Source organism: Cuculus canorus, chromosome 19, assembly GCF_017976375.1.
Source record: "Cuculus canorus isolate bCucCan1 chromosome 19, bCucCan1.pri, whole genome shotgun sequence".
NCBI classification, from domain to species: domain Eukaryota; kingdom Metazoa; phylum Chordata; class Aves; order Cuculiformes; family Cuculidae; genus Cuculus; species Cuculus canorus.
The window spans coordinates 3,627,245-3,642,747 of record NC_071419.1 but is presented as its reverse complement, the minus strand read 5'-3'; the positions used below and the strand labels follow the sequence as shown (position 1 = coordinate 3,642,747).

Here is a 15,503-nt window from a genome sequence, read left to right as displayed (position 1 = left end):
GATTTCTTTAAAATCATCCAATGAAATAAAATGAAAATAACTTATGCTTGGTCCCATTATTTTCCTGGGTAACTAAAACCCCACAATGCATGAAAATGAGTCTCCTAAATGCCTGTATCCTGGAAGCATCCCAGCTGGGCTACCTGTACCAGGATGTGGGATAGTGCCCTGCAGGAAACCCCACTGTGGTTTTGTTCCCTTTTTAGCAGCTGATGTGATGTGCCAACCACAGGATGCTGATTGCCAGCCTGACTCTAGCCGCAATGTTTATTGTAGAGGTGATTGCAATTATGCAGGTGCTTGTGTTAATGTGTTTAATTAAGCTTGTGGTTGGACATTCCATTTGCATTATGACAACAGAAATTAAAGGCCTGGGCATGGCTATGGGAAGGCTGGGGAAAGGGTGTTATTCCAGATAGGCTAATGTTCTCCCAAAGCTTGTCCATTTGGGCTGCTCTTTCCAGGCTGTATTGCTTTAGCTGAGAGAAGATGCTGTTTGTCTCTCTGTGCCTCATCCCTTGTGTCCTGGTTGGACATGTGTGTCCTTGTGGCCATGGTTGCTGGACAGCCTGCCCTAATGGTCCTTTTCCAGCATCTCCTGTTTTCCCTCAATACTGCTGGAAGGTGCTGAGAAGGGTACACAATACTTTGCGCTACAGGGGTGAGGGTGGTCCCATTTCCCTTGGCACAGGATTTGATGTAGAAAGTAGCCCAATCAGCCTTTTTTTCCCTTAATCCTGAAACACCAAGAAGAAACGTGGCATCGGGCATCCTGTCTGGATGTAGGCTGCTTCTCTGCACGCCGGTGCGTTCAGCTGTGCTTCCAGCCACTAGCATTAGAGGAGGAGAAAAAGCCCTGACCATTGCTCATTCTGTTCCCAAACTGTCCCGATGTGCGTGTTAGGCTGCTGGGTGCTTGTAAGCATCCACTGTGGGTGGGTTGGGGCTTTCTGGGTGTAGAGCATGACCGTGTGTCTGTCTGTATATAATGGCTCTAGTCTGCCTGATGGAACTCCTGTCCGATGTCTTTAGGTACTCACTGACATCTCTGGGATGCAGTGAGATGGTCACCCGCATATAAATGACCCACAGGGGCTGCGAAGTACTGCTTTTCAGGAAAACCACAGTTTGGTTGTTTGAATTTTGGTTGTTCTTCCTAGAAGGACTTTTGGAAGGTTTTGAGAGAGGTGTCATGCAGAGGAGGCTACTGCCTTGATCTCCATCCTCTCAGGTTTTATCAAAGGGGGAGATACCCTTCTTGTTCTGGATTCGATGCTTTGGATACCAAAAGGAGGAGGCAAAAAAAAGTGCCCTCTGTGATGTGCTGCGGCATCTAGGAGCAGAGGGTGGCCCTGGCAGCTCAATGCTTGCTCTGACCAAGTGACTGTTATGTCAGGTCTTCATGTATTATTGCCCCCTGTCTGGGAGATGAGCAGACCAGCCTCTTTTTTTTTTCCTTGCAGGAGTAATTATTCTGCACCCTATGAAAACTGGTTGCAAAACTTCTGTTGTCTTTAATGTGCTGCAAGATCAGGCCCTAATTAAATCTTGTAAAGAGCATTAAGTGGTTGATCATTACAAAGTACTTGAAAAATGCAAATGTTGTCCAAGTGCCAGATCGTCTGGAACCACATAGCACTCCTCAGAGCAAAGACAAAGGGTTGAACTTTCCGTTTACTCCTTCAAATGCACCTGCTGGAGAGAGTGAGAAGCTGGTGTTGGCTGCAAGCGGTTTAGGGTGTGAGTCTCAGGGCATTAGAGGGGCACTGGGAAGGGTATATCCCGTATGGCCTGGCCAGAAAATACTGATAACTCATTGTAGAATCATTATGATTGGAAAAGACCTCTAAGCTCATCCAGTCCGACCATCAGCCCAACCCCACCGTGTGTGCTAAACCGTATTCTCAAGTGCCACATCTGCTCTTTTATTGAACGCCTCCATAGGTGGAGGTTCCACCTATGTGGCTTCTGCCAGTGCTTCACTGCTCTTTCAGTAAAGAAATTGTTCCTACTACTGTTTTGCTTAAAACTGTTGTTAGCCCGAATGAAATCTATGGTTTGGGTGAGTTGCTTTGACTGTGTGAAATGGAGTATGACTTGGAGAGCCCTGAGCGATGTTGTCGTGTCCGCGGTCCATGAAGCGCTCCGCTCTGCGTACGTGTGCTCTTGCTGGTACAGCTCCACGTGCTGCCTCGGGGCTGAGGCAACCGAGGGCCTTAGCGAGGAGAGAAATTGGAGTTTTTGAGTAAAAGAACCAGAGGCTTTGGGCAGGAGGGAAGGAGAGGAGAGTGCCTGTTCATTTGCACATAACTTGCATCCCTTTATGGCTGGCTTTCAGAAACTGCTCCTAAAACTGAGCTCTGTTTAAGACCTCTCGGGTAATCATTCAGAAGATGGAGTCACCCTCCGTCACCGTTTCCTTTTGCAGATCTGCTGAGCGTGTGGGTTTGTAATTTTAATAACTCTGAAAAGTTGTAGACTCTATTCGCCCTTAGTTGTTGTTTAAAGGGCAAGACTCCTGCCAGTAATCAAACTTCTGCTGGAAAACTTCCCAAAATGTCACAGTGACCCAGAAATACTCGCTCCAACTAGTGGGGATTGGGAAGCTCCCTCGATCCTGAGTAGTGGGGCTGTGGGCAGGGTGGTATGTGAGGCATCCCTGCTGCAGCCTGGGCGTGTGAGCAGAGGCAAGGACAGTGACTGTGAAGCCAGTGATTCACCTAATTCTTTTGACCCTGCTGTCAAGATGGGCCCATAAAAACTTCTCGGACACTGAACAGTTGCACTGAGCACTGGCGTTGGCTGAGGGTTTGGCAGGGCTTGACTTATGCTCTGCCTTAAAAGGCTTTGTGCTTTTCTCTGGAGCCAACGTGATGGTTTGCTTCCGTGGAGAGGGGGGTTGAAGTTGAGCTGTGTCCCTCTTCTTGGGAACAACTGGTGAAACCCTTTCCAAATCCCATGGATCCTTGCAGGGATGCCCTATGAGTAGGGAAAGCGATGCTGTGGATCCCTTTGCACCTTCGTACCTGCCCTTTTGGGGATCCCACTCTTTTTTTTCTGTGATCTGGGTTTTATTTGTTGCTTCCCCCTCCCCTCCCCCCAGGATTTGCAGAATGGGGGTCAGCAGCTCCTCGGCAGGGGCTGTGGGTGCTCTCCTCCACACGCTCCTGGCACGCACCAGCAGGCTGCCCTTGCCTTCCTAGTGACAGATGCATCACTTTGCTGCTCCCTGGCCTGGGGATAGACGTGCCCTGGCTCCCACGCTGGCACAGGGCAGGAATTGCCCAGCCAGAGCTGCTCTGCTGTCAGAAGAAAGCCTGTCCTTCTCTCTGACCCTTCACCACCCTTATTCCTTTCCCAAGCAATCCCCATGTGTGTAGAGCCAGCCCTGTACTCCAGTATTTTTCCTTCCCTTACCAGGGAAGAATCTGATATCCTTAGCTCTTAAAAATGAACAGGATATCTGCTTTGAGGTCTGGAATTTTTCTCAAAGTCCAAACCGTTTGCCTGTTTTCTGTGCCTTGCGTCTTTAAGTTTTGCATGGCATTTGCAGCAGGGATTTTTTGTGCGTGGTTTAATTACATTCTGCCAAGGAAAAGCCTGCTCTTTGCTTGCCGTTTGCTGCTAACACCACCGCTTTGTTAGAAACCCAAATGATTGATTATTTTTTAACAAGAAAAAAAGATTTACGCTCAGCGGAACAAGGATTATTTGATGCTTTGAGTTTAATGTAGTCTTGCAGAGCTGCTCCAGTATCAGTTCTGGGTTTCTGTTCTTTCCCTTTTGGGATTATGCATACGATCTTTTGAATCTGACTCTGCATAATGGTTTCCTTTGTTCACAGTTAGGACTATTTGGGCTTTTAAAAAAGCCCCATAAGGGGATGACATGAGTCATTGGTGAAATATTCGCCTATCTAGAACAGTGTGAAGTGACCCAGCTCTGCTGCAGCTATGGGAAGGAGCTGATGTGCACCAGATGAGTATCTGACGCCTTTTGTAGCTGAGCTTTTTTTGCTGTACTATGCCCCTACCTGGGGGACGAACTTTTCTATCTTCAATTCTGTTCAGATTCTTCAATTCCCCTTCTTAAAATGCCTTAGCTTTTTGTCTGGATAAATAATTTTGGGACAGTGAAGAGTTTAAGAGGCTGCGTTGTGTCCATCCAAAGGATGTTTGAGCAATGGCAACTGGAGTTATATATTCATAATTTTTGGCTATATTTTGTCTTAGCCTCTACCATTTAGGTTTCGTTGGCTATCCAAGGGCTGCAGCTAGGAAGTCATCAGTGGTGGAGAGTATTTAGATAAGGAATAGAAATTGTTGAATTCCCACAAGCATGACCTGAAGGCACCAGGCTCCATAAAAACACATCACTGAGTGAAGCAGCTTTTAATTCTCATCTGTGTTTGGCTGTCTCTTATGGATCTCTGCACAGGAGCGTATTTAATTCCTAGTATAAGCCAAGACATCCCTTTCAACCTCTGTGCAGCTGGCTGGGTTGTGAGAAACCCCAAATGCAATTAAATGGGCATCCTTCTCCCTGCACATTTTGCTCTGTCTTGCTGGTCAGAGTTTGTTCCTCCATAGGAAATAATTGAGTGTTTATTTGGCACTAAGAATCTTGGAAAAATATGTAAAGAAGCAAAAGCTGGTAAAGATGGAAGGGTCCGTGTGGTTGGCTTGTCTTCCCTTAGTGTTTTTTCTGTGTGGCAGTAGACACCCAGCACGGTGTCCTGCGAGGAGCTCTGTCAGCGTGGAGGCTCAGCTCTCTCCTGGGGAGACCCTGACCTTGGCTTGGTTTCCCAGGTTGGGATTAAAGCGTGATGCTGCTGCTGGGTCGCAGCTGGGCTCTTCGTGACCCCAATCACTGTCGTGTGAGTGCACCCAGCTCTGAACTCTTGCAGCTCAGAGACTTTTGGAGCTTCTTTTGGAAATAATCTTTTCCTTAAAAATTATGCCATAGCTTCTCCTCTGTCTTCTCCTGGGAGTGGGTTTTTGCTGTGTGTTCAGGCAGCCCTGCAGAATCTTCCTTTCCTGTTCGAGAAGGTAACGCAGTGAGACAGGGTGGTGCTGTGCCTGGCATTGTTTGTGTAAAATATATTGATATTAATTGGGAAAATATGGTGATAACTTCATACTTGTCACCTGACTACCTGAAAGTACATTATGAAATCATTTCTTGTACCTCATAGCACACATACTGGTGATTTTTGAGCTTAAAGATGACCAAAATGAGAGATGGGGACATTGAGGAGTAGGTTCTCCGGTGGCACAAGTGGACCTTGTTGCATTAAAGCTGCAAGTTTTTGATCTTCCTTATAAATTCCCTGTCCTTTACTTATTGAACATGATACAGTTATTTATTGTTTTTTTGTCAGTTCTCAGCTATCCCTTTGGCTTTGGAATGTATGAAACTATCCTTCTGGTTAAGGTCAAAAGCAAGACGGATAGTTAAAGAGACGAGGAGGTTCAGGAAAGCTCTCGGTTGTCTGAGCACAGTGCTTCCACGCACAGCCTTGGGGCTGGAGCGAAGGGCCAGGACACTCAGGTCCAGTTGCTCATTTTGACTCTGAGGAGTCAGGAAATCGGGGTGAGCACAACAAAGCCACTCCAGCCAACCTGAAGACTCTTAGAGATCTCTGTGCAGGAGAAACAAAGCAATTTAAGCCAGCTGGTTAACTGTGGCCAGGTTAACTGCAGAGTATTGCTTGGATTTTTTCCATGAAAATGATGCTTTCCACCTTTCTGTGGGACTTGAGGTGCTCTTCAAAGAGATGCTACTCTTGAAATATTGAAAAAAAAAAAGTATTCACTTTATTTACTGTCATTATTTGCTGTGGAATAAGACAACAAGTTTGTTTTATATTGCTTGTTCACATAGGTAGGCTTTGCTTTGCAGTAAACCTGCCTCACCGCTCATTTAATACTTGGATACAGATCTCCAGACTGGTGGGTGATGTATTGAATGATGAGAAAGTTGCAGAGGGCACCTGGAATGAGCCGGGAGCATAAATGCTTATTCATTCTTCACCTTATGACCTCAAATCTTTGGCAATAATTACACGCAAGCTGCAGGATGACTAAGTACTGTGTCATTGAGTCTTGAAGGTCTTTAGATGCCCTTTAGCTGCTATGAACCCAAATATAGAAGAATGGTTCTCTACTCTTCCAGGATGGTGACCCCCTTCTCCAGATACCCAAATGTCTCGGTTATTGCGTTACTATAACGGGTCAGTGGTGTCTCAGGATGCTGATGAGGTTTTTTTTTCCTCCACTTTGAAGGGCAAAAAATTGAAGAAAGGGGATTTTCTTGACTCTGAGTTCTGGGAATGCATTCAGTGAAGATGTTGATGGTATGCTTGTTCTTGTCAGATAAGATTGAATAAGCTACAGGTGTAGGTTAGGATGGCAGTGGTGGTTAGTGAAAGGAGAAGCCTTTGAGCTCCGAAGCCCAGCGTTGGACCCAGCTGCAATCCAGCTGCTGTGTGGCAGCACAGCTGTGTTCTTGTCTTACAGACCGTGTGTTGCTCTGGGCAGCGCGGGTGGCATGGATCCAATTTTGATTGATTAAACTGCACTGCTAAAACCTTTTTCACTGGTCCATTGAGATCTTTAGGGGCCTCCTGACCGTTTTGGTGAGATGGGCAAAAAGTAGCTGAGAAAGTAAATCTGGTTTTGGCAATACACTAAATACTCACTGTTTACAGCTCCACTGGAGAATGCGTTAGAGGTCTATGAAGAGGAAAAGGTAGATGTAGGTGCCAACTCTATTGCAGTATGCAAACTGCTGCAGGTACGGCGCTCATCGTAGTGAGGGCACTGGCTTGATTGGAGAGGTAGTTTTCTTGTTGACTGGTGGAGCCATGGACCTCAAAGGAAGGAACGGGAACTCATCTGCTGCTCTCATTACTGCAAATGTTCTCAGAGGGTTGGCTTTGATCTCAGGGGATATCGGTCCAGAGCCTTTCACTAGCGGTCGAATGAATGCACCAAAGACTTTAGGATTTGGGGTGGGTTTTCCAGATGTGCTATTTCTGTAGTACAAAGAGCACTTCTGCTCCTTCCAGTCCCATGCCACGTACCCAGCTTTGGGGCACCTGGCACTGCAGGTTGGTGGGTGGCTTGGAGAGTTGGGATTGCTGTCGGGTCCTCATTATCCTTGTGCCAAACATGCGCTGTTTGAAGTTTGCAGTTGAGAAAAAGCAATGTTGTGGCACTGCCAACTCGTATGAGGAGTTTTGTGATACGGAGTGGGGTTTTCTCAATTTCTTTTTCTGAAAGTCTCTGCCATGCGATTGCTTCATTTGAAAAAGAAAAGTCTTCCCAAATGACAGCTGGAAAAGCTTGAAGATCACTCTTTGAAACCGCAAGGCAGCTTTCACAAGAGATTTATAGAATTTCTTGTGCCTGATTGGACTTTTAACAGATTTGTAACATTTGCATATGTAGAGTTGGGAAAAGAAATGTATCTAAGCTTTATAACTTCCTGGAAAGTAGATTGTGTTCTTTTTGAATGCTTGGTTTTGTCAACCCATTCACCCTGACAGGCAGGGCTGGGGGACGTGGGGTGGCCGGGGAGAGCAACTGCCTCCGAATGCTGTGGCATAAAGCAGAGAGGCCACGGAGAACGGCTGTCACCAGCACTGTAAGGCGACAAGAGCTTCAGCCTTCAGCTCAGTAGCAAGTTTAAATATTGCAGATTTCCTTGGGGATAAGGATTTAATTAAAGACCTTGAAAAATGACAGGAGAGAGAATTGTTTCGAGGTTTGTTATTTGTAACTCGGTAATTTTTCAGACACTGGAAAAGCAGATACCCACAAGTAACATATAAGCGACTTATGTATCCTGACGCTCGGTAAAGTGCTTTGGGGCCTATTCAAGAGCTTTGCTTCAGGTGTTAAAAATAATTATTACAGGCATAAATATGGCTTAGATTAATGACTTCTGGCTAATGCTGCATATGCTGGGCTTTTCTAGCACAGTCTACAGAAGCTGCAGCTCTGTCATGCACTGAATTTTAATAGCACCAATTCCATTAGGGTTGGGGTTATTTTTTTTTGGAGGGGGAATAATGTTTTATTTTTCTACTGACCTATGCTGCTTTTGAGAGTATTGAGCTCTTAAATGGATGTAGCCATTTCATGGACGGAGTCATCATCCCTGGAGGTGTTGAGAAAACGTGTAGAAGTGGTGCTTCAGGACATGGTTTAATCAGCATGTTGGTATTGTGCTCATGGTTGGACTTGATCTTGGAGGTCTTTTCCAACCTTAGCAATTCTATGATTCTAAGCTGACAAACAGCCAAGGGGGTGATGGAATAAGAGGAGCAGAGGAGGAGGGTGTCACACCGGGTAACCCTCACAGGATTCAAGTGAGGGCAGAAGGGAAGGAGAAGCAGAGCTTCCCTGGTGGGGGCACACCAAAATGCCTTATAAAATAAGGATAAGATAATAAATAAGATAAAATTAGGAAGGTCTGGGCTTGATATCAAGCTTGGAGAAAGCTAGCTCTTTAACCTTTGCATGATGATTGGGTGGTAGGTGGTGCGTAGGAAGTCTTTAACTGACCTTCACTGCAGTTGCTAAATGTGAGCTGGTTGTCCCCTCTTCTGCTCTGTGACAGGCAAGGGTAATGGCATTTAAAAAAATCCTTTCTTATTATTGCACAAGTCCTGAAGGATCAACAGGGCTTAGGACTGCTTTCACTCTTCAAATTTAATTTAAGGAACAGTCAGGGAAAGGAAAAGCGAGGATGAACAACCCCGTTGTGTTGTGATTGAGGTTTTGCTCACAGGCAGGGGTTTTCAGGGTGCTCTGATACTCCCCTCTGGCTGTTAATGATGCTCTGGGTTCCTTTTGACTTCCTTGGGGATACTTTTGCTTCTGCATCCTTCAGCTGAGCCTGCACAGGCAGTTTGGCTCTTGCCAAGGGTGGCAGAGCATGGCCACACTGACCCTGTTTGGGTTGGAGCCTGTGCCCAGCCCAAAGCCGGGGAGCTTATTTCAATGAATGCGGCTTGAGCTGCTTTAATGTTGACGTGTAAGAAAGACAAAGTGACTATGGGCCACTGCTGAGTGGGAATAGAGTTATAAACTTAATACTGACTTCTTCTGTTCCAAGTTTTTACAGGTAATTAAATAATTAAGAATCAGATTAACGCAGAAGGATTGGGTTTGTGTTTAAAGCCTTGGTCAGACACAGAGGAAGTAAGGATTTAATTCCTCCTTTTGCCACTGTTGGTTCATTAGTGAGTCATTCGTCTCTGCTCTGTCAAAATGGGAAGTAATTCTCCGTTTTGGTGCTCTTCAAAGGGTTTGTGCTGCTGGATGCAAGCTTCTGGGACAGCCTCTGGTCTGATTTTGGTCTCATTCTGGCTATTTGGGGTTTGCCTCTGTGTACCAGGTGTATTGCCACCTTCCTCCAGTGCAGCAGGGACCGAGCTGCTGGTCTCGTTGGGGAGCACTGTGCATCTCAAGTGAAAGGATGATCCTGTGCGTGGTGTTGCAAAGTAATGCTATTCATAAAAAAGCAGGTGAAAAAAAACCCCAAACTAACAGAGGTAATTTATTTGTTGGTTGAAGGCCAAGCCCAATGCAAGAAATACTCCATAGAGGCTGATTTTGGTCAGTCTGGTCTCTATCCTTCTGTGCCCGATGCTATTATAGCTCCTAACAGGAGATTGATGAATTTAGATTGAGCTGAAGAATCAAGGGGAAATAAACAAACTGATTAGCTGGGCAGGAATAAGAGCTGCTCCTGTTTGAAGCACATCTTTCTGGGAAGAGCTGGAGGCTTTGATGTTGCACAAGTCCTACTTAAACCGGTGCTCTTGGTGATGGAGAGGAATGTGAGTGGTCTGTAGGGCTTCAGCTGGCTTCTCATCTCCTTTTTTATTTCCAGGAGCAAGGAGAGGTGGGACACTCATGCACATCTGTGAGCAGAGTTTAATTCCAGTCCTGCTGGGTACCTGTGTGGATTGCAGGTTGTGCGATACGCAGGCTGTAATTCTACTTGAATATCTCGCTTTGAACTAATCCATCATAGTTGTGGAGGATCTTCCTTCAAAATGAAGATGAATTGCATGTTGTGTTTGGAGGCTCACAGCAGCACAGGGAGGCAGACAGATGCTTGAACCATCCTTTACAAATAAGAAGTGCTGCACCAGGGCACTGATGAGGGTGGGGGTTGCTGGGAAGGCTCCGAGCCTGTTCCCTGCTCATGGCTGTTTGCTTTTGGAGGAGGTCCAGCTCTCTTGAATGCCCATCACCTTGCTATAACTGCTGCAGGAGCTTTTGGCAAGCAGTTGCCGTGTGACTTGCAAGTGGTGTCATTCTGCTAACGTATAAAGCTGATGAAATCTTCTGTTTTCATGCCTTCCTTCCTTCCTGTCAATATACTGTACAACTTTACCTATAAGATTATGACCATGAGTAGCATTTAACTTGTCCAGCAACATACACATCTTTCCTAAGAGATGATCACGACCGGCTCTGGTGTCAGCTGGGACTCCCTTGCCAAAGGAGATGATGTTCATAAGTCCCTGTCGTAACAGCAGCCGAGCTTTTGGATGATGGATTCTTTTTGCAGACGTTTCTGTTCTTGCAAACACCTTGGCCCCTCCGTGGCTGCTCTCTGTGGGATGGCTTATGTGCAGTGCCGGAGAGAGGCTCCAGTCCCTCCACACGCAGGACTGGGCTGATGTAAGGAGTCTGGAATTCACATCCCCTCCCCCTTGCCTTTGCCTTTTTCCCTCTCTCCTCCCTAAATGAATGTTGGAAGCAGCTTAGGAGCTGGCTGACTTGAATCTTTTGGAGCACGGGGAGGTAACTGGAAGCAGAGCTGGAGTTTTATTGTCACTTTAGTTGCTTGGGCTGTATGTGTGCAGATATTTCTGTGTGAAAGAAAACACGGTTAAAGGCAGTGGGAAGATCCAAGTGGTGAGGACAGCTTAGACAAATGCGTGTCATCCTTCTACTGTCTAATAGGAAAAAGAGACATGAGGAAACATTACAGCTGTACGCTACTCAGTCCAGATTCTCTGAGCCCTTTATTATCTGCTGTGTTGACTTGGATTTGCTGTGTATTTGGAGCCTCTCATTGAGGTCCCAGCTTCTCAGGATTGTGGAAACTTTTAAGAGCTGTCTAACGATGTACATAAAATTTCCATGCGAACATTAGGCTGATCTTCTTGGTAACCAAAACGTTTTATTCTGTAAAAGATCTGTACCTGCTTTTTCCTTCCCTGGCTAAGTTGTTCGTTGTGATCGGTGCTGATGTGCACGTTGTAGCCCTTCCCCAAGGATGCAGCCGGTTGCTTATTATAGAATTCTAGAATGGTTTGGGTTGGAAGACACCTTAAAGCCCATCCAGTTCTAAGGGTGAGGAGAGTGGCCACTTCTCGGCCTTTTGGCTAAGATCAAGTGTAGTGTAGTCTTTAGAACTTCAATTATCAGCCCTCGCTTTGTAGCTGTGGGGAGTACTGGGCGTGAGGCAAGTGCTCTTTGTCAACTGGTTTAATGTCTGCAGCAGTGAGAGTCTCAGCAAAAACATGAGCCTAATGGGATGTCATTGAGGAACAGAGCCTTTTGCTCCGTGTCATTAGTCAAAATGCCCAGAGGAGGAGGGACAGGGCTGATGGATGGGGTGCTGTGGTGGCTGAGCCCTGCTGCAGCCTGCTCCTGGCCAGGATGGAGGTGCCGCCTCCGTAGTCTGCCCTGAATTCCTGACTGAAGGGATAGACTGCAGGTGGAGGCCACAGAAACCAGAACAAACTTTTACCCAGGGTGCTAATAAGAGAGTATATCGTCCCTTCTGCCCTCATGCAGACAGCTGATCAACAATGAATTAGTGTCTCTGACCAGCAGTACAGCGTTCTAACATCAAAGCTGATATTAACACTGTATTTGCAGATGTATTGAAAACGTGTTTATTCTGTTTTTAGAATTGTGATGAATGATTTGTGTGACGTAGGCTAATAATGACTTGGATCTGAGCAAACGCCCGTCTTATTGCCTGCTAATTCTCGTTTTCTTCTTTTCTTTTTACAGCTGAACCTGCAGACCTCTTGAAGGTGTTAGATTTTCATAATTTACCTGATGGTATCACAAAAACAACAGGGTTTTGCACAAGCAGAAGATCTTCAAAAGAAGCAGATGTTGCTTACAGAGTAACAAAAGATGCTCAGCTTAGTGCACCAACAAAGCAGCTGTATCCTGGTGAGTCTGCAGCTTTTTCTTTGTCACGCGGAAATATCTGATCCCAATCTCGGATTCTGCAGGCACATATAGGGTACTGTGTAATTCCTTCATTTTCCAAGCGTGCTGTTCCAGGGAGCTGCAGTAAATTGTTCTTTTATCATTGCACTTGCACATGGGTTTCGCTGCAGATGATGTGGCTGATGCTTACATCTGTTTCTTCCCTATGTTAGAAAGTTTCTACTGTCTCATTATCACACAGTGACATCCAGCTGGGGAGAGAGACTTGGAAGATGCAGAGGAACACAAACTGCATTTTCTTCTGTGTTTGTGGAGTGCCAAGCACAGTAGGGTTTTATTCTGTGGCTATGGTGTCTCTCATAACACAAATAATCACTATGTAAAAATAACAGACTGACCCACAAGAACAGATGTCCCAAGAAAAGCTGTTTGAAGAAATTGGAGGTTTGTTAGAGAAGGCCACTAAGATTGCGGGAGTTCACAAAGCCCCCGAAGAGCATGTGAGCTACTGACCATTTTACTTGTCCCCGAGGATGGTCTGGAGTTTTAATTTTTTCAGGCCATGGGACAATTGCTACTGCAGAGTAAAATCTGCTTGTGAAAAGACCAGACACATTATGGACCTGAACAACTACTTGCTGCCTGAGAGCTTCAGTCTTGAACACAGTCACCATCAGAAGGCTTCTTTCCAAAGCTGTAGAGGAGCCACTCCCGTATCCCTGTTTTACCTGGAGATGCTGGAAGTAAGCATGGTAGGACTTCCCAGGCTTGGTGAGAAAAGCACCTTTGAGGCAGAAAGATGCTGCACGTAACTCGTCTTCAGAGCAGCAGATGACTTAAGCAAAGCAGACACATGTTCTCCTTTGGTGTTTGCGAGACCATTAATAATACAAAATGCATTAGCTAAATTAGAGGTAACATGGCATGCCACTACCAATACTTTTTAATTAACATGCTGTATCTGTGGGACCCAGCCTGTCAATGGCCTAAGTGAGGACTCCGAGGCTGGACTGCTCGCATCCCCCAGTCCTGTATTTCCTGCATTGCATGTGTTAGCACTAAGGTTATTTTCTGACTTTATTATTATCCTGTTGTGATGATAAGCAGGCAGATTATATTTAATCTGTGGTGAGCAGGAGCATACCCTGTGTCTGCCATATGAACCGAAAGCCTGGCACGAAGATGGGAGCAGCTATGCCGGAGCTGCAGCCCTCCATCACATGGTCAACCCTTCCCAAGTTCTTGGTTTGCATCTCCTCTCCTCCTTGGGTGAGAGGATCTGGGTGGTGTTTGTTTGCTTGGTGTCAGCGAGCAACTTTTCAGTCATTTCAACACCTGAACAACCGTGGGATGCTTGAAGCAGCACTCTCCCTCTCTAGATATTTCCAAAGTCATTGAATCTGCTCTGCTGCTTGATAAGGAAATCGGAATGGAAGAGCAAAGTGATGAACCCCTAGTGTTTTCCATCAGATCAACAGATGTTTGCTCAGTGCATCTCCATAGCTAGATGCGACTTCAGCTCACACCACCAGATAAATGAGAAAGGAGATAAAGATAAAAAAGTAATTGCAGTGCAATGTACCAGGGGAAATGCGGGTTTAGTGATTTCATGTTAACAGGCGGATGGGTTATAGCATAACTTTCCCTCTCTGCTATAGAGAACCATTGGCAAATGTACACTCCACATAATGTTTTGTGCTAATTAGAAGTTGTTGCTTCTCTGAGATGGTAATTTTATAGGCTTTGCATTCTGCTTCCACAGCCAGCAAAGCAAGATGTATATATATCTATATCTCAAAGCTTGTCTGTTTTTCTCAAGCCCACAAGAGTGAGAAAATATGCGAGATGCTCTTTGTCCTCACTCCTTAAATAGGTTCTGCTTCACAGCAAAACCGTGCTCTTCCAGCAGCCGCAAGAAAGGCAAAGTTTTCAGTGGCAGCCAGCAAAATGTCATTTGCATTCTTCTAGCAAACTCTATATTCTCCACACTGCTTGTGAGTGTCTGCGTATATATTTAAGAGCTCAAACCCCTCTATTATAGCTTGAACAGTCATCTCTGAGGAAACACGCCGTTCCTGAAGTGGGAGTCTTCTCAAATGATGAAAAAGGCCAGAAGTTGGTGACACTGTTGAAGAGTTGTTTTTCCTTTGAAAAACGGCTCTGGAAATGACACCATTTCACACACCAGGTCTGCTTTGTGTTTGTGTCAGGAACTGGATCATCTCATTGTTTTTTTTCCTATTAAGCAGCTAAAGCTTTCCTGTCCTTCGTAGATGAGCAACAGGGCTCTTTATTTTAGGCTGTGTTTGGATGCACCTGCAGGATGAGGGTTATGAAGATGTCCCAGCTGTCCTTATTTTGAAGGCCATGAGGCTGCACAAGGGCCTTTAATTAGTGGTCACGGTGATCAGGAGAGAAGATGCTCAGTTGGACTCCACTGGTTTGCATATTGGGGCATACACAGACGCTCAAGTGAAGCTAATGGCATCGGAGCATGGGGAGCTGCATGGAGTGGAGAGATCTGTGCCCACCCTGGACCTCCTCCCCTCTTTCCGTGGCTCCATCTGCAGAATTGGGCTCTTAACTCTTTGCTCCCTTGCAGGAGGTTGCATTTGGTTGATTTGAAAAGACTTGGCCATGGGGTAAAATAGCAGCGCAGAGGCAAATTCAGCATCGATGCAGTGCTGTTAAGTGAAGAGGTGGATGTGCAACATCTCCCAGCCCAAGCTCATTTGAAGAAGTGAATGAATATAAGGGCTTAATGCCCAACCTGTTGTTGGAGGGGTGTCTCCATTGTCTTCAAGGAGATTTGGGTCAATTTCTGTGCTTCATATATTTTTTTATGATGTATTTATTAGTATTACTATCTGTGTGGATGTATTTTCATACATCATTTAATAGCCTGGGTCATTTCTAGCTATGACAGTGAAGGCATTGTTATTTTGCCAGGACAGCAGAGCAGTAAGAGAGTAATGTCAGCTATAATTCATCCATTATGGTTATTTGGGTTGAGAAACTCGCATCACCATGGAGACGTTTTAATAATAATGAAAAAAAAAATTAAAAGCAGCTTTTTAATGAGTTGGCAGCTTGTCCAAGTTGAAAGGTACTGTATTGTGGATTCATAATGAAATTTTGGACATGAACTATTTTACATAAAAGGCCCAAAACTGTAGCCTGTAATTGGAACCAGGAAGGCGTATGGTCTTGATTCAGTGCTACAGGAGGATTTGTGTACAGCAGGAGGGAGATAAAGCTCAGAGCATCCTATGGGAGATGCAGTAA

At 45.5% G+C, this 15,503-nt stretch overlaps 1 protein-coding gene across 2 annotated transcripts in view; it reads left to right on the top strand.

Annotated features, from left to right (window-relative positions):
• The window catches only part of COL5A1 (collagen type V alpha 1 chain), a 154,743-nt gene that overhangs the window by 23,540 nt on the left and 115,700 nt on the right, over nucleotides 1-15,503 (top strand). For both annotated transcript variants that reach the window (XM_009569507.2, XM_009569506.2), the window contains exon 2: nucleotides 12,051-12,218. In XM_009569507.2, the coding sequence (XP_009567802.1) occupies nucleotides 12,051-12,218 (168 nt within the window). The remainder of the gene's footprint in view (nucleotides 1-12,050; nucleotides 12,219-15,503) is intronic.